This window comes from Oreochromis aureus, linkage group 4 (genome assembly GCF_013358895.1).
Source record: "Oreochromis aureus strain Israel breed Guangdong linkage group 4, ZZ_aureus, whole genome shotgun sequence".
Taxonomy (NCBI): Eukaryota; Metazoa; Chordata; class Actinopteri; order Cichliformes; family Cichlidae; genus Oreochromis; species Oreochromis aureus.
Window position 1 is genome coordinate 32,998,496 of NC_052945.1, and position 18,303 is coordinate 33,016,798.

Below are 18,303 nucleotides of genomic sequence, written 5' to 3' on the forward strand. Positions count from 1 at the left end.
TAGCAGATGAATGGGTATGTGTCGCCACACGCCTGATCTGTCCATTCCCCACTTGGGAGCATTGCCACACATGCTTTGTAGTATCCTGGACCAACATTCGGTTCATTACTAGCCCACATTCTGAACTCAGTCCCTCCTTCAACATAATAATTCTGGTATCCCAGAGACCACCTCCATGCTTCAATGTCAGGTTGGAGTCCAATCCAAACACTGTAAAGTCCCTTTGTAAGTTTATTGACCATTGCCAGGTCTTGCTCATTTTGCACACAAGCCAGGTCAGTGTACTTATTTCTACAGAACTGTTTAGCGCTGCTCCAGTCTTTTGCCTGTGAAACAAGTATGTAGAGTCGAGGAAAACAGGCAGGCAGGAAACACAGTCCTGTGGTAAAAATAAAGATACTCACTTTGAAGCATTTCATGTCAAATGCAAATCATACAGTTTCTGGATCCTCATAAACTATTGAATATGAGACATTATATAGTAGTTTGTTAATGTTTGTTCATAGTGGCAAAATTAAGAGAGGCTTGTATAATAATGAACAAAGACTTTGTTTCACACTTTAAACCTCAAAAAAGTTACTCATTGATGTACTAAATCATTTTTAACAAATTTTTATTTCATAGAATTTTGGAAATAAATGATTCACACTGACCTGACAGGACCATCATCAGCACTGTATTCTGTTTCATGATGTACTGTTGGATGGTTCACATATACCTAGTTGATAAGTGTCTGTTTGTTGGTGATTTTCTGTGGCAGGAAAAGTGTTGAGATCAAGATACGAGACCACAGACCTTACTCATTACATAATACATTTTAAATAAAATCCATGAAAGTTGGTAGTAAAACTTAATGTTTTTTATTTAAAAAAGGAAAAGTTAATGTTTTCTTCTAAATAACACAGTAGATGATGTTAAATGATAAATAAACGGATATAATTCCCTCTGACTGGTAGTGACATCAAATGGAAATACTTAATTTAAGAAAGTCTGCGTTCCACTCATTGCATTCTATACTTTTTTTTTCCATAAATATAAATATTCGCTATCAGATTAATTAATGCTAATTAATAATGTAATAGGAAGTGGGTGGGGAATTAACTTTCCCAAACTTCCACATGGTTGTGGAGGGCTGCACCAATAAGTGTTCAGTATTTTTTATTTTTTTATTTTTTTGGTCTTTATAGGCTTATTCCTGCATCTCTCCACAATAGCAGCATGGGCCAGCAGGAAGTAGGCAAGACACCTATGTAAACTGAGGCAAACATCAGACTCCAGCGAAATATAAACATAACATTAAATGAACATTACACAATTACACATTACCAAAAAGTCCACAGAAGACCTCTGATGTTTGTTACATTTGTACTTACCTAGAATAAGTCAAATACGTGAGCTCCAGCATCTAGCAAACAGCTGAAACACGCTTTAAGCCTCTTCCCTTGTCATGTGTTTGGAACTGTGTTTATATTACCACGTGTCTTCTGTCCTAGAAAAGGATGACATGAAGAGGTGGAGAATGAGCCAGGTAGTTTTTGAATTACATTTGAATATTTTAAGCATTATTCCAGCCACTTTAAATGCGTGTCACAGCAGTGAAATAGTGCAAAAATGTTTGTACTCTTTTTTTTTCTCCTTAACCTGCCCTATCTGGCAGTTTTAGCAAGCAGAATCATCATCTGCAACCTTTGTTGAGCCAAACACAATTGCTTTGCCAAGAAGAGCAGTATAGACTCTCTGTAGGGTCCTCTTTGTGTTCTTTTTGTTTTATTTACTTAATTTAATTTATTATTCATATTATTGTCAGTGTTGGTATTGTGGCAGACACACACACACACACACACACACACACACACACACACACACACACACACACACAGAAGATGAAGTTGAATGATGAATAAATGTAAAGAGAAATAATTCCCTCTGACTGGTAGTGAATGGAAATATTACATTTAAGAAAATCTGCATTCCACTCATTGCATTCTTTTTTTCCATAAATACAAATATTCACCATAAGATTAATTAATGCCAATTAATAATATAATAGGAAATGGGTGGGAAATTAATTTCCGCAAACTTCCACATGAATGTGGAGGCTGCACCAATAAGCTGAATTTTGTTCTGTTCAATTTTTTTTTTTTTTTTTTTTTTTTTTTTTTTTGTCTTCATAGGCTTTTAGTCCTGCAGCTCTCCACAACGGTAGTGTGGGCCAGTAGGAAGGAGGCAGGACACCTATATAAGCTGATGCAAGAATCAGACTCCAGTGAGATTTAAATATAGCATTAAATTAACATTACACAATTTCATATTACCAGAAAGCCCACAGAAGACCTCTGATGTTTGTTACATTTGTGCTTACCAGAGGCAGGGGGTCTAGTTCTGTCTGGGGTGTAAGTGATCAAATACTATATGAATGCTAATCAATTTATAACTTTTATGTGATTTTTTTCTGGATTTTTGGTTGATATTCTGTCTCTCTCCATTAAAATGACAGAATAATTAAAATGGCCATTAAAACTACCATAGAAATTAGAGACTGTTCATTTCTTTGTGACTGAGCAAACTTACAATTCACCAGAGAATAAAAGAACTACTTCCACCACTGTTACTGTAAGCACAGGAAAACAGGCGAAGCATTATGTTTCAGTCTGGTATACTGGTGTCATTGGTGTTGTAAATGGATGGATTGCTCATTAACATAAAGATGAAGAAAGAGGATGCTCGGTGTTTTATTTTCTTGCCACTACATCTTATAATAATTATTGAACAATGACCGTCAGCAGTGTTGGTACAAAACAAAAAACAAATATATAGTGCTTCATATTTGATTTAGTATATGAAGTTTAAATGTTCCATATTAAACAAGCAGTGGAAATAAGTAATTTGTCATTTGTGTATGTAAAGGTTTTGTAGTCTTAGTGTTTTTTGTTGTGTTTTTTTTCAAGGTATCTGGGGAAGGTAAAGGAATTAAGTCAACCAAATTAATTTGTTTAGGAAAATATATCCCCCTTTAGGTAAGGCCAATATTTAAATAAATAGATCCCACTTGAAACCCACATTTGAAAGCACAGTCATGACATCTGTTTTTGTCTCCAAAACCATGTTGAACCCTGTTTAGATAGTGCTACTGCTAAACTCATGTCAAATAAAATCTCAGTTCACCCTTTTTTTTGAAAATCTTTTCTGCTTGTGGCAGCTGGAATAATAATTCAGATTATATTGCATGTGCATGGCTGCTTTATATCTTTTCTAGTTCGTGTTTTATTTTCTGTAGGGGAGACGTATGGATGTAACACAGAGTTTTAACATCACCAATCCCACCAATCAGGCATGATATAGGAGTCATATTATCATTTAAGTGTTTACTCACTTTCATTCCTGATTTCACATGGTGGTTGTCATGGCTGCAAGCAACTGCATGTTGATTTCATTGAGAAAAAAAATAATTTTGACGAAAGAACAAGACTGTTACACAACTGCAGATACAAAAATTATAACTTACACTATATTAAATTTTAGTTTCTTAGACAAACTGTGATGGCCTGTTAATTTTAACCCACTATGCTGATGCAGTTAGTGACACAATGACTTACAGGGCTGGGGTGTGTTGTAACATATGTTCAACCATCCCCTTCCTTAAAGTGTGAATAGTTTTTTGATTTGACATATACTCATACATGTACTTTTACAGCATCATAGCTAGATAGTGGAAGAGAAAGACTGATAGAGGTGTGCCTGCTGATATAAACGAAAAAAGCATCTGATGGGGTCTCAAAGAAGGGCAAGTGGGCTACCAACATTCGTCAACACTGTGAATGTGATTAAGAATATACATGCATGCTGCCATTTTTTGTTTGTTTTTTGATACAAATAATATATATATGCTTTAAATGAGACACTAGCAAGTATGACCCACGCTCAGCAACCAGTCTCCTCTTCTGTCCCTCAGGTAGCTACTGCAAGAATATAGGATGCATGATGATAGGACCCAGCTGTGCCACAACACGTCACCTGTTTATTAAGTAGTCATAGTGTTATGAAAGTGTGTTAACTACACACCCTCATACACCAGACTGCTGGCTGGCACAGTTGGATCCTATCATCTTGCATCCAATATTATCAGAAATAGAGACACAGACTGTTGTCTGATGTGGACTGATGTGTTTTTGCTTCTTTTGTCTAACTGTCACAATTCTCCCCAACATGAGTTATAGGCCCCCGCCCCTGATAGTGGAGTAGGTTGTAACAAAGGAACACAGCCATGTATTTAATGTTAACACACGAGGTCTGTGTATTCTTCCAGGGCTTTGAATAGAGGCCATTTATAAGATGTAAAAGTGGGAACTCTAGCGAAAAATCAGAGTTACAGGTGCTAAAGCAAAAAGTGTTACAAACATAGCCAGTCTCTCCTATACTGCAGTAGTATTTTAGAATTTTATTTTGAGGTAGGGTTTGCTAAACAAAATGATCTGTGCTCTAAGCTTGCTTGTCCCCAAATAAATACTGCTGTCAAATTAATAAGTGGGTTTATAATCATTATAAAAGCTACTGTCAATTTTCAATTATCAGAATCAGAATCGCATTTTTTGGCCATGTATATGCACAAACACATACAAGGAATCCAGTAGATGGTGACTCTGAAGCACAAAAATGTAAATCACAACAATATGTAAACGCCACAATACACACACATACACACACACAAACACAACACACACACACACACACACACACACACACACACACACACACACACACACACACATGTGTGTATGTATGTATATATATATATATATATATACATATACATATACATATTTATATGTGTGTATATACATGCACATATGCACACATACATACACAAAGGCGTATAAACCAACCATAAATATCTAAATCCTATATACATAAAATATAGGATTACAGAAATGAAATGAAATGAATACCACAGAATGTACATAAGGTGCAGTTGCAGTCTAGCAGTGTGACAGTTCAACCGTTTAGGAGGGAGATGGCGAAGGGAAAGAAACTGTTCTCATGTCGGGTGGTCCTGGTCTATATCAAGTATAACATGGACTTTCATATTAACTTTACATAAAAATATTGTACATTGTATATGTTAATGTGTTATAGTGTTAATTGTTATTACTGTAAATTACAGATTGTGCCATTATACATTTGTTGTTCAGATATGATTTTACATGACCCTGTTGCTAGTTCACCACTGTTCCTTCCTTAGACCACTTTTGATAGATACTGAGCACTGCAGACTGAGAACAGCAGATCTGCAGTTTTGGAGATGCTCTTGCTTAAATCCTTATGCATGCCATTTACCTGCTTCTAACACACCAACTTTAAGGACAAAATATTCACTTGCTCTCTGTGATATCTCAACTACTGACAGGTGGAATAATGAAGAGATAATCAATATGATTCCCTTCAGCTGTAATGTAAAATATTATGATGGATGTATGACTGGGCTAATCCAAGTTACACTTGATATGATTAAAAATTAATAGTAGCTTCTTAAAAAATTACTTTGAAAGCAGTATTTATTACAAGCAAGGGTGATGGCATCAGTAAAGAACAGCTCACTATGTTGCAAACATTATGTTGCAAGAATAAACATATGCAAACTATACTTTATTCCCCATTAAGTTGCCAAAATTAAAACTCCACTGTACAGAAAAAAATAACATGATTCAGAAAATGCAGATGCAATATAATCTGAATTATTATTCCTGCTGCCATGAGCAGAAAGGATTTTTAAAAAGGGTGAAATGAGATTTTATTTGACATAAGTTTAGTAGTATCTCTTTCAACAGAGACTTCAACACAGTTTTGGAGTCAAAAACAGATAACTGCGTTTTTAAATGGGGATATCAAGTGAGATCTATTCATTTAAATATTGGCCTTACTAATACAGGAATATATTTTCCTAAACAAATTAACTAGCTTAAATAAATTTGTATTTGATTGATAATTAACTGTAATAATGTAAAAACAATATTTTCTGGACATTTTTCAAATAATAAAGCAACAGTATGTATACAGGGACAAGCAAGAGTGATGACATCAGTAGATAATAGATTATTATGTTTAGGACAGCCCACTTTAATTCAGACCAACATGCCAAATCTACAACAACAATATACTGAAAATAAATCAAGATGTAGAAAACATACACGCAGCCTTGCACATGGCTTGTTATTCCACCTGCGACAAGTAGGAGGAATAATGGGGAAAATTGTTAACTGAGATTTTATTTTATCTCAGTTTAGCAGTAACATTTTCAAAACAACACAGTTCAAAGCAACACAGAGTCAAAAACACATGTCATGACTGCGCTTTCAAATGAGGATTTTAAATGGGATCTGTTTATTTAAATATTGGCTTTCCCAAAGAAAAAGGGATTTGTTTTACTAAACAAATTAAGCTGGAATACTCATATTCAGACTGGATTCAGAGAAAACAAACTAACCAGGCTGAGAATACACAACCTTTACACACACACACAGACTAAGTATTGTGTACGAAGAGTTTCCTCTTCCATTTTTGATTTGGATCCATTAATTTATAACACCAAAGTTACAAGCTGGAAAGAGAGAGAGAGAGAGAGAGAGATGTGAGATGTGAGATGTGGCACTGGAGAGGGCAGACTTTACATTACTGTAATTTTTTTTGAAGTACAACACAATATTATAATGATTAATAAACCTAACGGAGTGCAGCTATTTGGACTTTTGTTTTGTTTTGGGAAATTTGCAACAAGACTGAGCACAACCTTCAATAAAATATGACTACAAATGAAATGGCGTCTAGACTGCTATGTGAATTCCATAAATTTAAGGTTTTCCTACTTGATATTCAGTTTGTTAAAACAAATTGTGTGTGTCAATTTCTTGTGAGCAGAGTACACTCCCTCACAATTCTTACTATTGACATTATGCTGCAATAACATACAGATTTTCATCAAGGTGTTATATTTATCTCTAAATACATGTTTATTAGTTTATTTAAAGAATTATTTAATGATCACTGTTTAGTTTGCATTACATCCATGGTTGTATTGCCAGCCTTTAGTGCTTCATCTTACTTGTGCTTGGTTGTAAAGGCCCGGGCCCCTGACCCTGACCCTAGTTTGAATAAGTGAAAGCTGGACAGACATTTACTTGGAACAGAATTTTTTTTTACTATTATACGTTCTCCTTTCCTTAGAATTCGAACATTTGTGAATTCAAATATGCTATTTATTTATATAATCTTCATGAAACAACACTGAACACATAGCAAAGTAATGTGTGAATTTTCTAGTCAATTTTTTGTACATTTTCAACACAGCAGACGTGACATTTTGTGGACTATTCTTCTTCTTCTTTTCCCATGTACTTCTAAATTGTACCTCACACCTTTCATGTTTTTCATTAATGTCAAGGTAAAGTATTTAGGACAAGGATATAGGATGAACTCTACAATTGGACTGTTTGACTAAATAGATAGAGTTACACACATTCACTGATCGCACTATCACGTCTTTCATGAGAGACTTCATGGAAAATGCTCTAACACCCTCATGTGGCTGTCTTGTAATACTACTAAACCATCTGCATGCAATAAAAACAGTAACAAACAGCACATCTAAAAAATTTGACAATCCTCATTTTGTGTAAGAAAAATATAAAAGAGGGAACTTTCACAAGGAAGAATTGTTTAAAAGCTGAGTCTCCATTATCTTTGTATAGACAGTTGTTAGAGTTACTCAAGTCGAGCCTAAAGAGCCTAAGACATCATCTTCTTTAGAATGTAATTGAAATGACCAAAAAAAGGAAAACCGGTAACTGTAAAAACTGAGATAGTATGTACTTACAAGTGACTTAAGCCAGTGAATATCAGTTCTCAGAGCTTCATCTGTTTTAGCAGAGCTGTTATTTAATTTTACACAAAGGAGAAAAAACTTGAAGTGGCACTCTACATGAGTCTCAGGATGTGTGTGGCTCAAACAGCTTTTAGTTTTTAAAGCTATACGATACAAAAATAGAGAAGATAAGGGCCTTTAGAACAAACTTATTGCTTAGTGACAGTGCTAGGAAATACAAACTGTATTATTCGTTACATTATGGGTGTCAGATTCACTTTCAATAAGGGCCACAAAATGAGAATCATATGAATCACTTCAAGGTTCATACAGTTGTAGTTATATATACTTTAATTTGAATGTGAAAAGCATGTACCAAGCAAACTTTTCACATGTAATTTTGTCCACATTAAAAATAGCTTTAAGCATGTGAAACATGCTCATTCATCTGAAGAAGTTTACATCTTTGTAAACTGATTAAATATTATTTTCTTGTTATTTTTATACCCTTTGAAAAACAGCCAATCTAAATTATAAGTACACAGTTTAGATCACTGGGCATTTTGAATGCATTATCATATCAAAATAAAATCTAAGTCAGTGACTCTCTGGAAAATAAGACAGAGAGTCACTGTTTCTTCATTAGTGACAGTTTAGTGACAGTTTTCTTGCGTCCACATTTTGGCAAATCCAACACTGAGCCAGTTTCACGAAACTTAGCAAGCAGTTTGCTAACTGTAGCCTGGGAGATGGGTGGTCTCGTAGGGTGTCTTGCATTGAAATCTGCTGCAATGACCCGGTTACTGCGTTCACCAGATATCAACACAATTTCGATCCGCTCCTCACGTGTTAACCTCTTCGACATGTCAATGGCTGTGAACAAAGAGAAACTTGTAAATAACTCATGAAAGAATAAAGTTACGTTGAAACCAAGCACATCATTGTTTTTCTTGTGACATTACCAATAAGTTTGATGTGTCACATGGCCCTCTTCCTATTGAAAAAACAAAAGTTGTATCCAAGATGGCCGACTTCTAAATGGCCACCATGGTCACCACCCATCTTGAGGAGTTTGCCCCCTCACATATATTAATGTGCCACAAACAGGACTTTAATATCACCAACCATTCCCATGTTATTATGGTGTATCCATATAAATGGCCCACCCTGTACACCCTTTTATATCAGTGTTCTCATACAGGCCCTGCACCATCTTGAGTTAAATGCATCATCATGGGAAGCCTTAGGGGGAAATTTAGGGTTACCTGATTCAGCTCTGATTATATGCTTAGTAAGAAAATACATTTCATAAGTTTTAAATGCACTTTAGAACAGCACGCAGCAACACTACATATGAGCGGATGGAAGTAGGTATGAGGTCTTCACACATCCCCGTTCTCTGTTAGCCATCGAGACAGAGGGGCTGGGAGGAGGAGCCTCCCTGATACTGCAGAGCCGGGGGCGGTCTGCTTGTCTCCACCAAAGGAAAAAGGGTAACATCATCAGTCTTGCGTGCTGCACAATACCATTCAATATTTAGTATTTACTGTTATTTACACTTAGCTAGATTATTGCCATAGCGTTGTGTTTATTATGTTGCTCTTTTTTGCTTGTTTTCTCTTTTTTTTCTTTTTTCTTCTCTCAACAGGTGATCCAGGTGATTTTTTTAAGTGCCCTTCCTAACTGTCCCTCTTCCCCTCTGTTTTTCTTTCCCTCCCTCCCTCCCTTTCTTTCTTTCTCTCTTTCCTATCCTCCAGTCATGTCTGTCCATCTGTAACAACTAAAAATAAAATAAAATAAATAAATTATAATAACAAAGGCTGTGATGATCCACTTGGTAAAGTAAATCCGTTGGGCATCTTTCTTGGCCTTCAGACTAATTCTGATGGCTAAAGAATCACACGGGACAGAGGGGAAAAAAAGAATAAACCTTCTGTAGTTTCACCCTCTGTAGGTACACTGTACTGTATAAATGAATGTATTTTTTACTGACATTACCACATACATTCAGTATTCTTTTGTCGAAAAGGAAAGTTTTCAGCCCAATCTTAAAAGTAGAGAGTATTGTCTCCAGAATCCAAACTGGAAGCTGGTTCCACTGGATTGTACACAACACTGAGGTCTAGCAGGAAAAGCGCAGAAGCAGTGTTGGTCAAGTTACTTGAAAAAAGTAATTAGTAACTAATTACTGATTACTTCTCAAAAAAAATAATCCCGTTAATTTACTAAATACTTATTTTCAAATGTAATTAGTTACTTACTTAGTTACATTTTAAAAACATGATACCCAACCTGAATATAAAGCAATAGACCTTTCAGTGCAATTCTACTTTTTCTGTATAATCCATCATATAAAATGTAATCAAATGAAAAGATTCTCTTTAAAAATTGTTTTATTAGTTTTAATCTTTTAAGTTTATGCACATTGCATCAAGCAAAAATCAGATTATATGCAACAGTCTTTGACTTGAAGAAATTTGTTTAACATTTAAACCTATTTTCTGCATATTCCAAATAAATGCAAGTAAAACACAGCAGAAAGTAAATAAAATCAAAGACTCAGCGGCAGACTCCTGTTGTTCTTAAATCTAGTGTCACCTGTTTACCAGGAGTGGATCAGGTGGAGGTTTGCCCGGTGCAGCAGCGGTCATGTCAGTGGGGGGATCCGGGGGTTTCTCTGTGAATTTCACATTCCGGCAGTGTCCTAGGTACTTGCTCAGAAGTTTGGGTGTTTTTTTGGTGTAAAAAGAAGTTTTCTTCCCACGCAGTGTACAGCGGACGCTACTGTTTTTGTCACTTTTTATGGATTCAAACTCAAAGTAAGGTCAGTACTTCCACGCTTTAAACGCTGCACGGTCGTACGCTCTTCCACTCTATATATTATCCATTGTTGATCTGCACATGTCTGTTAGACTGTAAGATTTGTAAGTGATTTGCTTAATTATAAAATCATTTTTTCATTTATTTTATTTTAATGATTTATTGTTACAATAAGTAATGATGTTTATTTTGAAGATCAGGAAGTTGTGCGTTAGCATCGCGTGTTGTTACCAGTAACTGGAAGATAAAAAGAAAAAAGCTGACGCTGTCTTGATTAGCAGCAGAAACTGCCTCGGTTACTGAAGCAAAGCTTCGTAAAAGTTCTTCAAAAGTGTTTCAGAAGTTATCGGCTAACATCTCAATAGTGAGATGAATGTTAGGCAGAGCTGCTGAATTTAGCATAGGTGGCTGCTATGAGCTCCATGAGGAAAGCCCAGTGATGCCGAGCCTCCCTATGGGAGGCTCGGCATCACTGGGCTTTCCTCATCAGACAGACAGCGAAGGATTTGTTTGGGTTGTGGTAGGATTCCAACAGTCATCCCGATCCTTGAAACAATTGCAGAACCTGCTGCACCCAGCAGACAACAACAAACAGCCAAAATTGAACTAAATTGGTCAGCACAGCAGAGAAAAATACACCAGCTTACACACAATATGTTAACAAAGATGTGACATTGACTAAAACTCACAGGATATACATATGAGGCACACACACAGGTTAGCTAATTTATTATGAAACTATGAACTATGAAGTTTCTTAAGACACAGCTGTCAAGCTATACAAAAAAAGGATTTGTGTACAACTGAGCAGAACCTATCCAACTATGAATGATATTTTACCTGTTCCAGAGGCCAAATTTAAACAAACACTCAATTACTGTAAAGGTAGCACTGTGAAATTATAATGCTGCTTAATTAAAATGTTAAACTGTGAAGTGGTAGCTCATAAAAAAATCCAACCATTGCCTTTATCTAGGCTCGCTGTCAGACTTGGTTGCATACGGTCGGCTGCTGATCCTGGCCAGAACTCTTGTCTAATTCTTTCTCGTCGTCCTTGTTGAAGGTCTTCCCATCAGGCTCCTTCAACCATCTTAGCTTGAATTCTTCATTCGGGCTGTGCTCATTCAATCTCTGACTGAACTGTGAAACACAAACACCTCACTTTAGTCAATTATAACTGTAAATATTGGCAGAAATGTAATAAAAATAAACAGAAATTGAAATAGAAATAACAGAACTACATGTAGCATTTTTTATTATAATGGTGAAGTATTGCTTCACACTCAGATATAATTACCTTTTCCAAGATGTTCTCTTTCAGTCCCTCCATATCCACAGCAGTATTAGTTGTCTTCAGCTGCACTTTCAACACCTTCCTCATAGACACAGCTGTTTCATTAGCAAAATAAATTAAAACTGAGCTGTATCAATTAAAGATTAACGAGTTCTGTGAACATTAGCTTGCTTTTAAAAACGGAGAGCAGAACTCACCAGTGAAACAGACAAATTTACGGGTATATATACAATTAGAGTTGACCCAGTTCACAGAGGATGAAGCACCACAAGAAGATGTCACTACTGTGGACGGTGAATTGGAAAACCAGTTGGTAAATGAAAATGTGCTCCCATCTGACCACTTCCAGGAGTTTCTGTAGAGGCCGATCCAAGTGGTAGAAGTTGCAATTGCCTTCAGCTGTTGACTCTCAGATTGGTTCCTCACACTGGCCAGGTCAGTGTAGTGGTCCCTGCAGTGGCTTTGAGCATCCCCCCAGGACTTACTCACACCCACAAAGGTGAAACTTGATGTCTCTGAAAACATTTAAACAGTGTTTTACTCCAAAGTCATTACAAATATCCAAACAAGTAATTGAAACCATGTTGTAATTTCTCAGCATGGTGTAAAACTGCAATTATTTAATTGTGTTAGTTAAACCAGGACTATAGCAGAGTTAAAATATAATTTCAAATGATCTGGCTCTGTTCCAAATAGAATCTCTTTTGGTGATTCTGAAAATGAACACCATGTGCATTTTTCCTTCTTTTCATTTTTTCTTTGTATTTTAGTCCCTTCCTTTGAAGATGTGAAAAAAGACACATTGAGATTTTTAAGGTTAATTTTTGATTGGATCATTGATAACATATAAAATTTCCAAAGAAGTTCAGCAACGATTTCCTTTATGGCTGCAAACACAACCTTAAAGGGAATAATTGATAGTAATAATAATGATAACACACATTAGGTTTTTTTTTTCCATTACTTTTGTTGTAGCAGTAGAATGGTAACAGGTTTTCACACAACTGGTCATCCCAGTTCCCATTTTGAAGCATTGCCACACAAGCCATGTAGCTGCTTATTCCATAACTGGGTTCACCATTATTCCACATCCTGAAGTCAGCCTCTCCTTCATCATAGTGATCCTGGTTCTCCAGAGACCATTCCCATGCTTCTGTGTCAGGTTGAAGTCCAAACCATAAATAACCTGATGATCCTATGACTTCACTGAGTTCGGCAAAGTCCTGAGCATTATGTACAGTCGCCAGGTTGGTGTATGTCTTCCTGCAGTAATTTTGAGCTTGAATCCACTTCATTGGAATTTGAACAAGGTGATAGATGTGAGGTAAACATGCAGGTAGGAAACACAGTCCTGTGTTAACGATAAAGATATTTTCCAGCACACTTCATACAGTATTTGACATATGTCAAAACAGAGGTTCATTAATTCATCTGCATTTTCAATTCACATATACAGTTTACACATTCCACATTACATTATAAATTTTTTAATTAAATTTTTTAAATGCTGTCCTTCCCAGACATGGATTCACATCAAAATACATGTACAGTTTAGAGATTTATAGAAAAAAAAATAACACTGACCTGATAGGACTATCATAACTGCAATGCCTTTCATCATTTTGAACGCCTCACTTGCACCAAGAATTAAGTGCCAGCATATGAGTGTTATTTTCTGTGTTCGGGGACAAAGAGTTGAAATGCTTTACTGTAAAAAATGACCGATACAATAAGTGTTGCAATGAAAATAAGAGCAAAGTAAAATAAATCTAAGTAATTACAAAATATTAAAGAAAAGCACTTCAGTTCAGTATTTATATCCCAATGGTTATTCATTTAAAAATAAACCATATGAAATCTCATAGAAACATACCCAACTAAGGTAATGACACAACATTACATCAATATATAAACACTTTTTTACTAAGGATTAAAATGACTTTACCAACGAGAGATTTAACATTTTGAATAAATAAATGCAATACATTAAATACAAAAAATATCTGTAGGTATACCACGTATGTGTTTTTTAAAAGCAAATGTCCTGTTGTGTTTGTGCTTACCGGAAATAAATCCAGTTGCTATTATCTAACAAATGGCGGCATAAAAGTATTCTCAGTGCAGTCAGTTGTTTGAATAGTGCTATAAAGAAATGCTCTCAGTTTGGAAGTGTGCGTTGGTAATGTGCTTCATGTCTGTATTCTTAAATGAGGGACACGGGATCAGGCAACCAAATTTTGTTCATCACTCCAGCAAAATATTTGTATAATTCAATCTCTTTTCCAACAAGCTTTGTAGAAATGACAGTGACTAGGCTTGTTGGGCTCGGTTGGTCACACCTGTAAACTTTTAAGGCACATGTTTTTGTGATTTGGTGCTATTTAAATTAAACTGAATTTGGCTAAATTGAATAAAAGTTTTGTGACTATTACATAGGATTTAGTTTAATTATGAACCAAAATAAAGTGTCCTGGAGTTTGGCCAGGACCTGTCATAAGAAGCCTGTACTTCCAGAATTCATAATAATAATGTAGCGGGCCAGGGCTGTTCGGGGATTTGTTATTGACATTTATGTTCTGTTTTGCAGTTATGTTTGTTTACGTTGCCATGGTTACACGTGACGCCCCTCTGCGACTGTGTGTTTCCAGGTGAGAGAGAGCCATTTTGTGTGTTGTTGCTGTGTATGTTGCCGCGCTGAGCAGTTTGCTCGCGGCCGTGTTCTCCAAAACTCCTAATAAACGGCTGTGCTCCCTGGCTAACACGGCGGGAAGCAAGACCGAACGAAACCTCTGTCTCCTCCTTGTCTGAGCTCGCCACATTGGTGTCAGAAGTGGGATAGCTCACCCTCGCCGCAATGGAGAGAGACACTCAGAGGCTGGAGCAAGCGAGCGGCCATGTAAGTCCCCCGACGGGTCCCGACGGCGCGAGCGCACCGCGGCAGCGGTCCATGGCGACCGACGCTAGGACAATGCTTCATGGGCTGCTTTTGTCGACCGACATGCCGGGCCCCCGACAGCGAGCAGTGATGCCTGCAACGCCAGCTAAGGTACCGAAATACAACGGGCTAACCCCGCTAGAGCCCTACCTCTCACAAGTACGGCTAGCTGCGAGGCATAATGGCTGGAGCGACGAAGAGGCTGCTACACACCTAGCGCTAGCATTGGAAGGAGATGCACTGCAGGTACTCCATGACCTAGCCCCATCAGAGCAGCATGAGCTCCAGGCCCTCACCATAGCACTCGAGAGGCGATTTGGGCAGCGGCACTCCATTGATCAGAGCAGGGAGCAGCTGACCAACCGGAGCCGTAGGCCGGGGGAGAGCCTGGGCAACTTTGCAGCGAATGTGTTGCTGTATGCTCGTCGTGGCTACCCAGAGTTCCCAGCAGCAGCCCGTGAGGAGCTTAGCCTGCATGCTTTCCTGCGAGGACTTTTTCCAGAGCGACTACGCCAACACGTCCGCCTGGCCATGCCTCAAACTCTCCGTGAGGCGCTCCTTGAGGCTGAAAGGGCCGAGCTGGTGCTCACCTCACCACCTAACCAGCAGGTGCCCCCCCCAAACTACCCTCAAATCAGAGCCGCAGACTACGACAGGGAGGGGGAGGTCCCGGAGGTATGCCAGCTGCAGGCCTCGGAGCCCTGGAGGCGTCCCCGTCGACCGACCGACCACTGCTACCGGTGCGATGAGCCTGGCCACGTGGCGCGCGACTGCCTGGCGCCCGCCCCAAAGGCCAGAACTATGTGGCCTCAGGGGGATGAGAGGGGGAGCGGTACAGGGAGGGGACCACCGCTCCAGCTTCCTGCCCCCCTCCAAGAACGATGCACGGTGGCGGGCCTAGTCGGGCACCTCAAGGGACTCTACCTGAGCTGCTGTGTTGAGGACCAGCCCTGCCAGGCCCTGGTGGACACGGGGTCCACCATTTCCCTAATACGACCTGGTGTGTTTCCTGGAACATCCGGGCCGCTTGTGATGGGTTGGTCGCCCACCGACACCCAGCTGATGACAGTGACGGGGGAGAGAACTGACATGCGGGGTAAGAAACCATTGCGGATCCGAGTGAAGGATCTAGAGCTGGTGCACAACTTCTGGCTTGCTGACATCCAAGAACAGTGCATCATCGGCCTTGATCTGCTGACCCGCTGGGGGGCCTGCGTTGACACCGCGAAGCTGGCTATCACTCTTGGTACAGAGACTCTGGCCCTCCAGTGCGGTCAAAAGCAGGGAACCGGAGACTGCAGGCAGACTCGGCTCGTTCAGCACACCATCGACACCGGCTCTGCTCAACCCATCTGTCTGCGCCCACGCCAGCTGCCCCTCTCGAAATGGCAGGGAGAGCGGGCCCAGGAGGCATGGGGCGTGGCTACTGCTCGGGCCACAGCCGGCGGAGGGGGATGGCTCTCGTTGACCATGCAGCAGCTGAAGCAGGAGCAGGAGGCTGATGCGACGTTGGTTCAGGTGGGGGCCTGGCTGGAGGCAGCACGACGCCCAGGCTGGACAGGGGTGTCAGGACAGAGGCCCGAAGTGAAGGCCTACTACTCCCAGTACAACAGCCTGGAGACCCACGATGGCCTCCTGTACCGGAGATGGCGGGCCCCCGGGCAGGGCAGAGATCTCCTGCAGCTGTTGGTGCCTCGGACGCTGCGGTCGCAGGTGCTCGAGCTCGTCCACGGCTCGGTGGGGGCCAGCCACTATGGGAATGCCAAAACTCTCCGTCGTCTCAGGGGACAGTTCTACTGGCCTGGTTGTCGACGGGAAGTGGAACTTCATGTGCACTGCTGTGACACCTGTACGGCACGGAAGGGCCCCACTCAACGCTTCACTGCCCCCCTACAGCAGCATCGGGTGGGGCCCCCGATGGAGAGAGTGGGAGGAGACGTCCTAGGGCCTTTCCCCGTCCCCGAGGCAGAGAACCGGCGCGTGTTGGTGGCCAGGGACTGCTACAGGAGGCTGAGGGAGCAGCGCCAGGCCCAGGTCAGTGCCGGAGTACGACAGAAAAGAGCCTGCGACACCAGGTGCCGAGGGGGAGCTTTCGTGCCTGGCGACAAGGTTTGGGTGTACTGCCCGGTTCGCAAGAGAGGGGTGTCCCCCAGGCTGTGCGGTCACTGGCAAGGGCCGGCGGAAGTCGTGAGGCGGCTAACAGAAGTGGTGTACCGGATCCGCATGCCGGGTCCAGGACGCGTGGCGGTGTTGCACCAGGACAGGCTCTCACCGTACTGCCCGCCCGCTCCCGCAGCCGCCAGGGCAGGAGATGCTGGTGGCACCCCAGGTTCTCACCCAAGTGACTCTTCCCCTGCTGGTCGAGATCGGCCTGCGCGCCGGAGGAAGACACATGGACAGTTGCAGGACTTTGTGTTGGGTAATGGGGTTGTCGGGGACGACTGACCCCTTAGGTGGGGGCTATGTAGCGGGCCAGGGCTGTTCGGGGATTTGTTATTGACATTTATGTTCTGTTTTGCAGTTATGTTTGTTTACGTTGCCATGGTTACACGTGACGCCCCTCTGCGACTGTGTGTTTCCGGGTGAGAGAGCGCCATTTTGTGTGTTGTTGCTGTGTATGTTGCCGCGCTGAGCAGTTTGCTCGCGGCCGTGTTCTCCAAAACTCCTAATAAACGGCTGTGCTCCCTGGCTAACACGTCGGGAAGCAAGACCGAACGAAACCTCTGTCTCCTCCTTGTCTGAGCTCGCCACAATAATAATAATTTTGTACTTACACTAAGCCTATGTTTTTTATATTTAATCTTTACTCTCAAACTCTTAAACGCTACCAAAACAATACCTGAGAGAATGGACACTACTGAGAGCAGATTATGTCCCCAACTGACCTAAGTTTCAGTTTAAAATCGCATGTTATCGCACATATCATAGGGACACCAAAGGTTACCTTTCATGTTCCTCTGGGACGCCTCAGGAAATGACAAATCGTCGGTATGTTACGCGTTGGGAATGAGAACGGTCTGGCCAAATCACAACAACAGTTGCCTCAAGGTGCTTTAAATTATAAGACCCTAAAATAATACAAAAAACATAATCAGACAATCTATGAGCATTTTATGGGTAATTGAAACCAATAATATATCCTGGTTTTTGTTTAGTTGAAAATCACTTTTAAACTGACATGCAGTTGATGTTAGTTTGATTGAAGTACACTATATTACAAAATGTATTCGCCTTCACATACATATAAACTTGAATGACATCCCATGAATTATTCTATTAGGTTTAATTCTATTAGCTGCACCCTCTGCAGCTATAGCAGCTTCAACTCTTCTAGGAATGCTTTCTACAAGCATCCCAAAGGGGTTCTATCAAGTTGAGATCAGGATTCTGTGCAGGCCA

General features: G+C 40.1%; 1 protein-coding gene across 1 annotated transcript; it reads right to left on the reverse strand.

Annotated features, from left to right (window-relative positions):
• Positions 1–11,504: 11,504 nt before the first annotated feature.
• On the reverse strand, positions 11,505–13,264 carry LOC120440040 (lymphocyte antigen 75-like). Its single transcript, XM_039611599.1, has 4 exons — positions 12,934–13,264; positions 12,167–12,484; positions 11,973–12,064; positions 11,505–11,815 (listed from the first exon to the last, which is right to left on the reverse strand). Exons 1-4 carry the CDS (start codon positions 13,262–13,264, stop codon positions 11,660–11,662), a joined length of 897 nt encoding a protein of 298 aa, XP_039467533.1. The 3' UTR covers positions 11,505–11,659.
• Between the last annotated feature and the right edge of the window lie 5,039 nt (positions 13,265–18,303).

Coding starts and splice junctions, on each gene's coding strand:
- LOC120440040 (XM_039611599.1), bottom strand. CDS start 13,264: ATGAAGTGGATTCAAGCTCAAAATTACTGCAGGAAGACATACACCAAC. Junction 12,485..12,933: donor ATTCTACTGCTACAACAAAA/GTAATGGAAAAA, acceptor AAATGTTTTCAG/AGACATCAAGTTTCACCTTT. Junction 12,065..12,166: donor TAAATTTGTCTGTTTCACTG/GTGAGTTCTGCT, acceptor CTAATGAAACAG/CTGTGTCTATGAGGAAGGTG.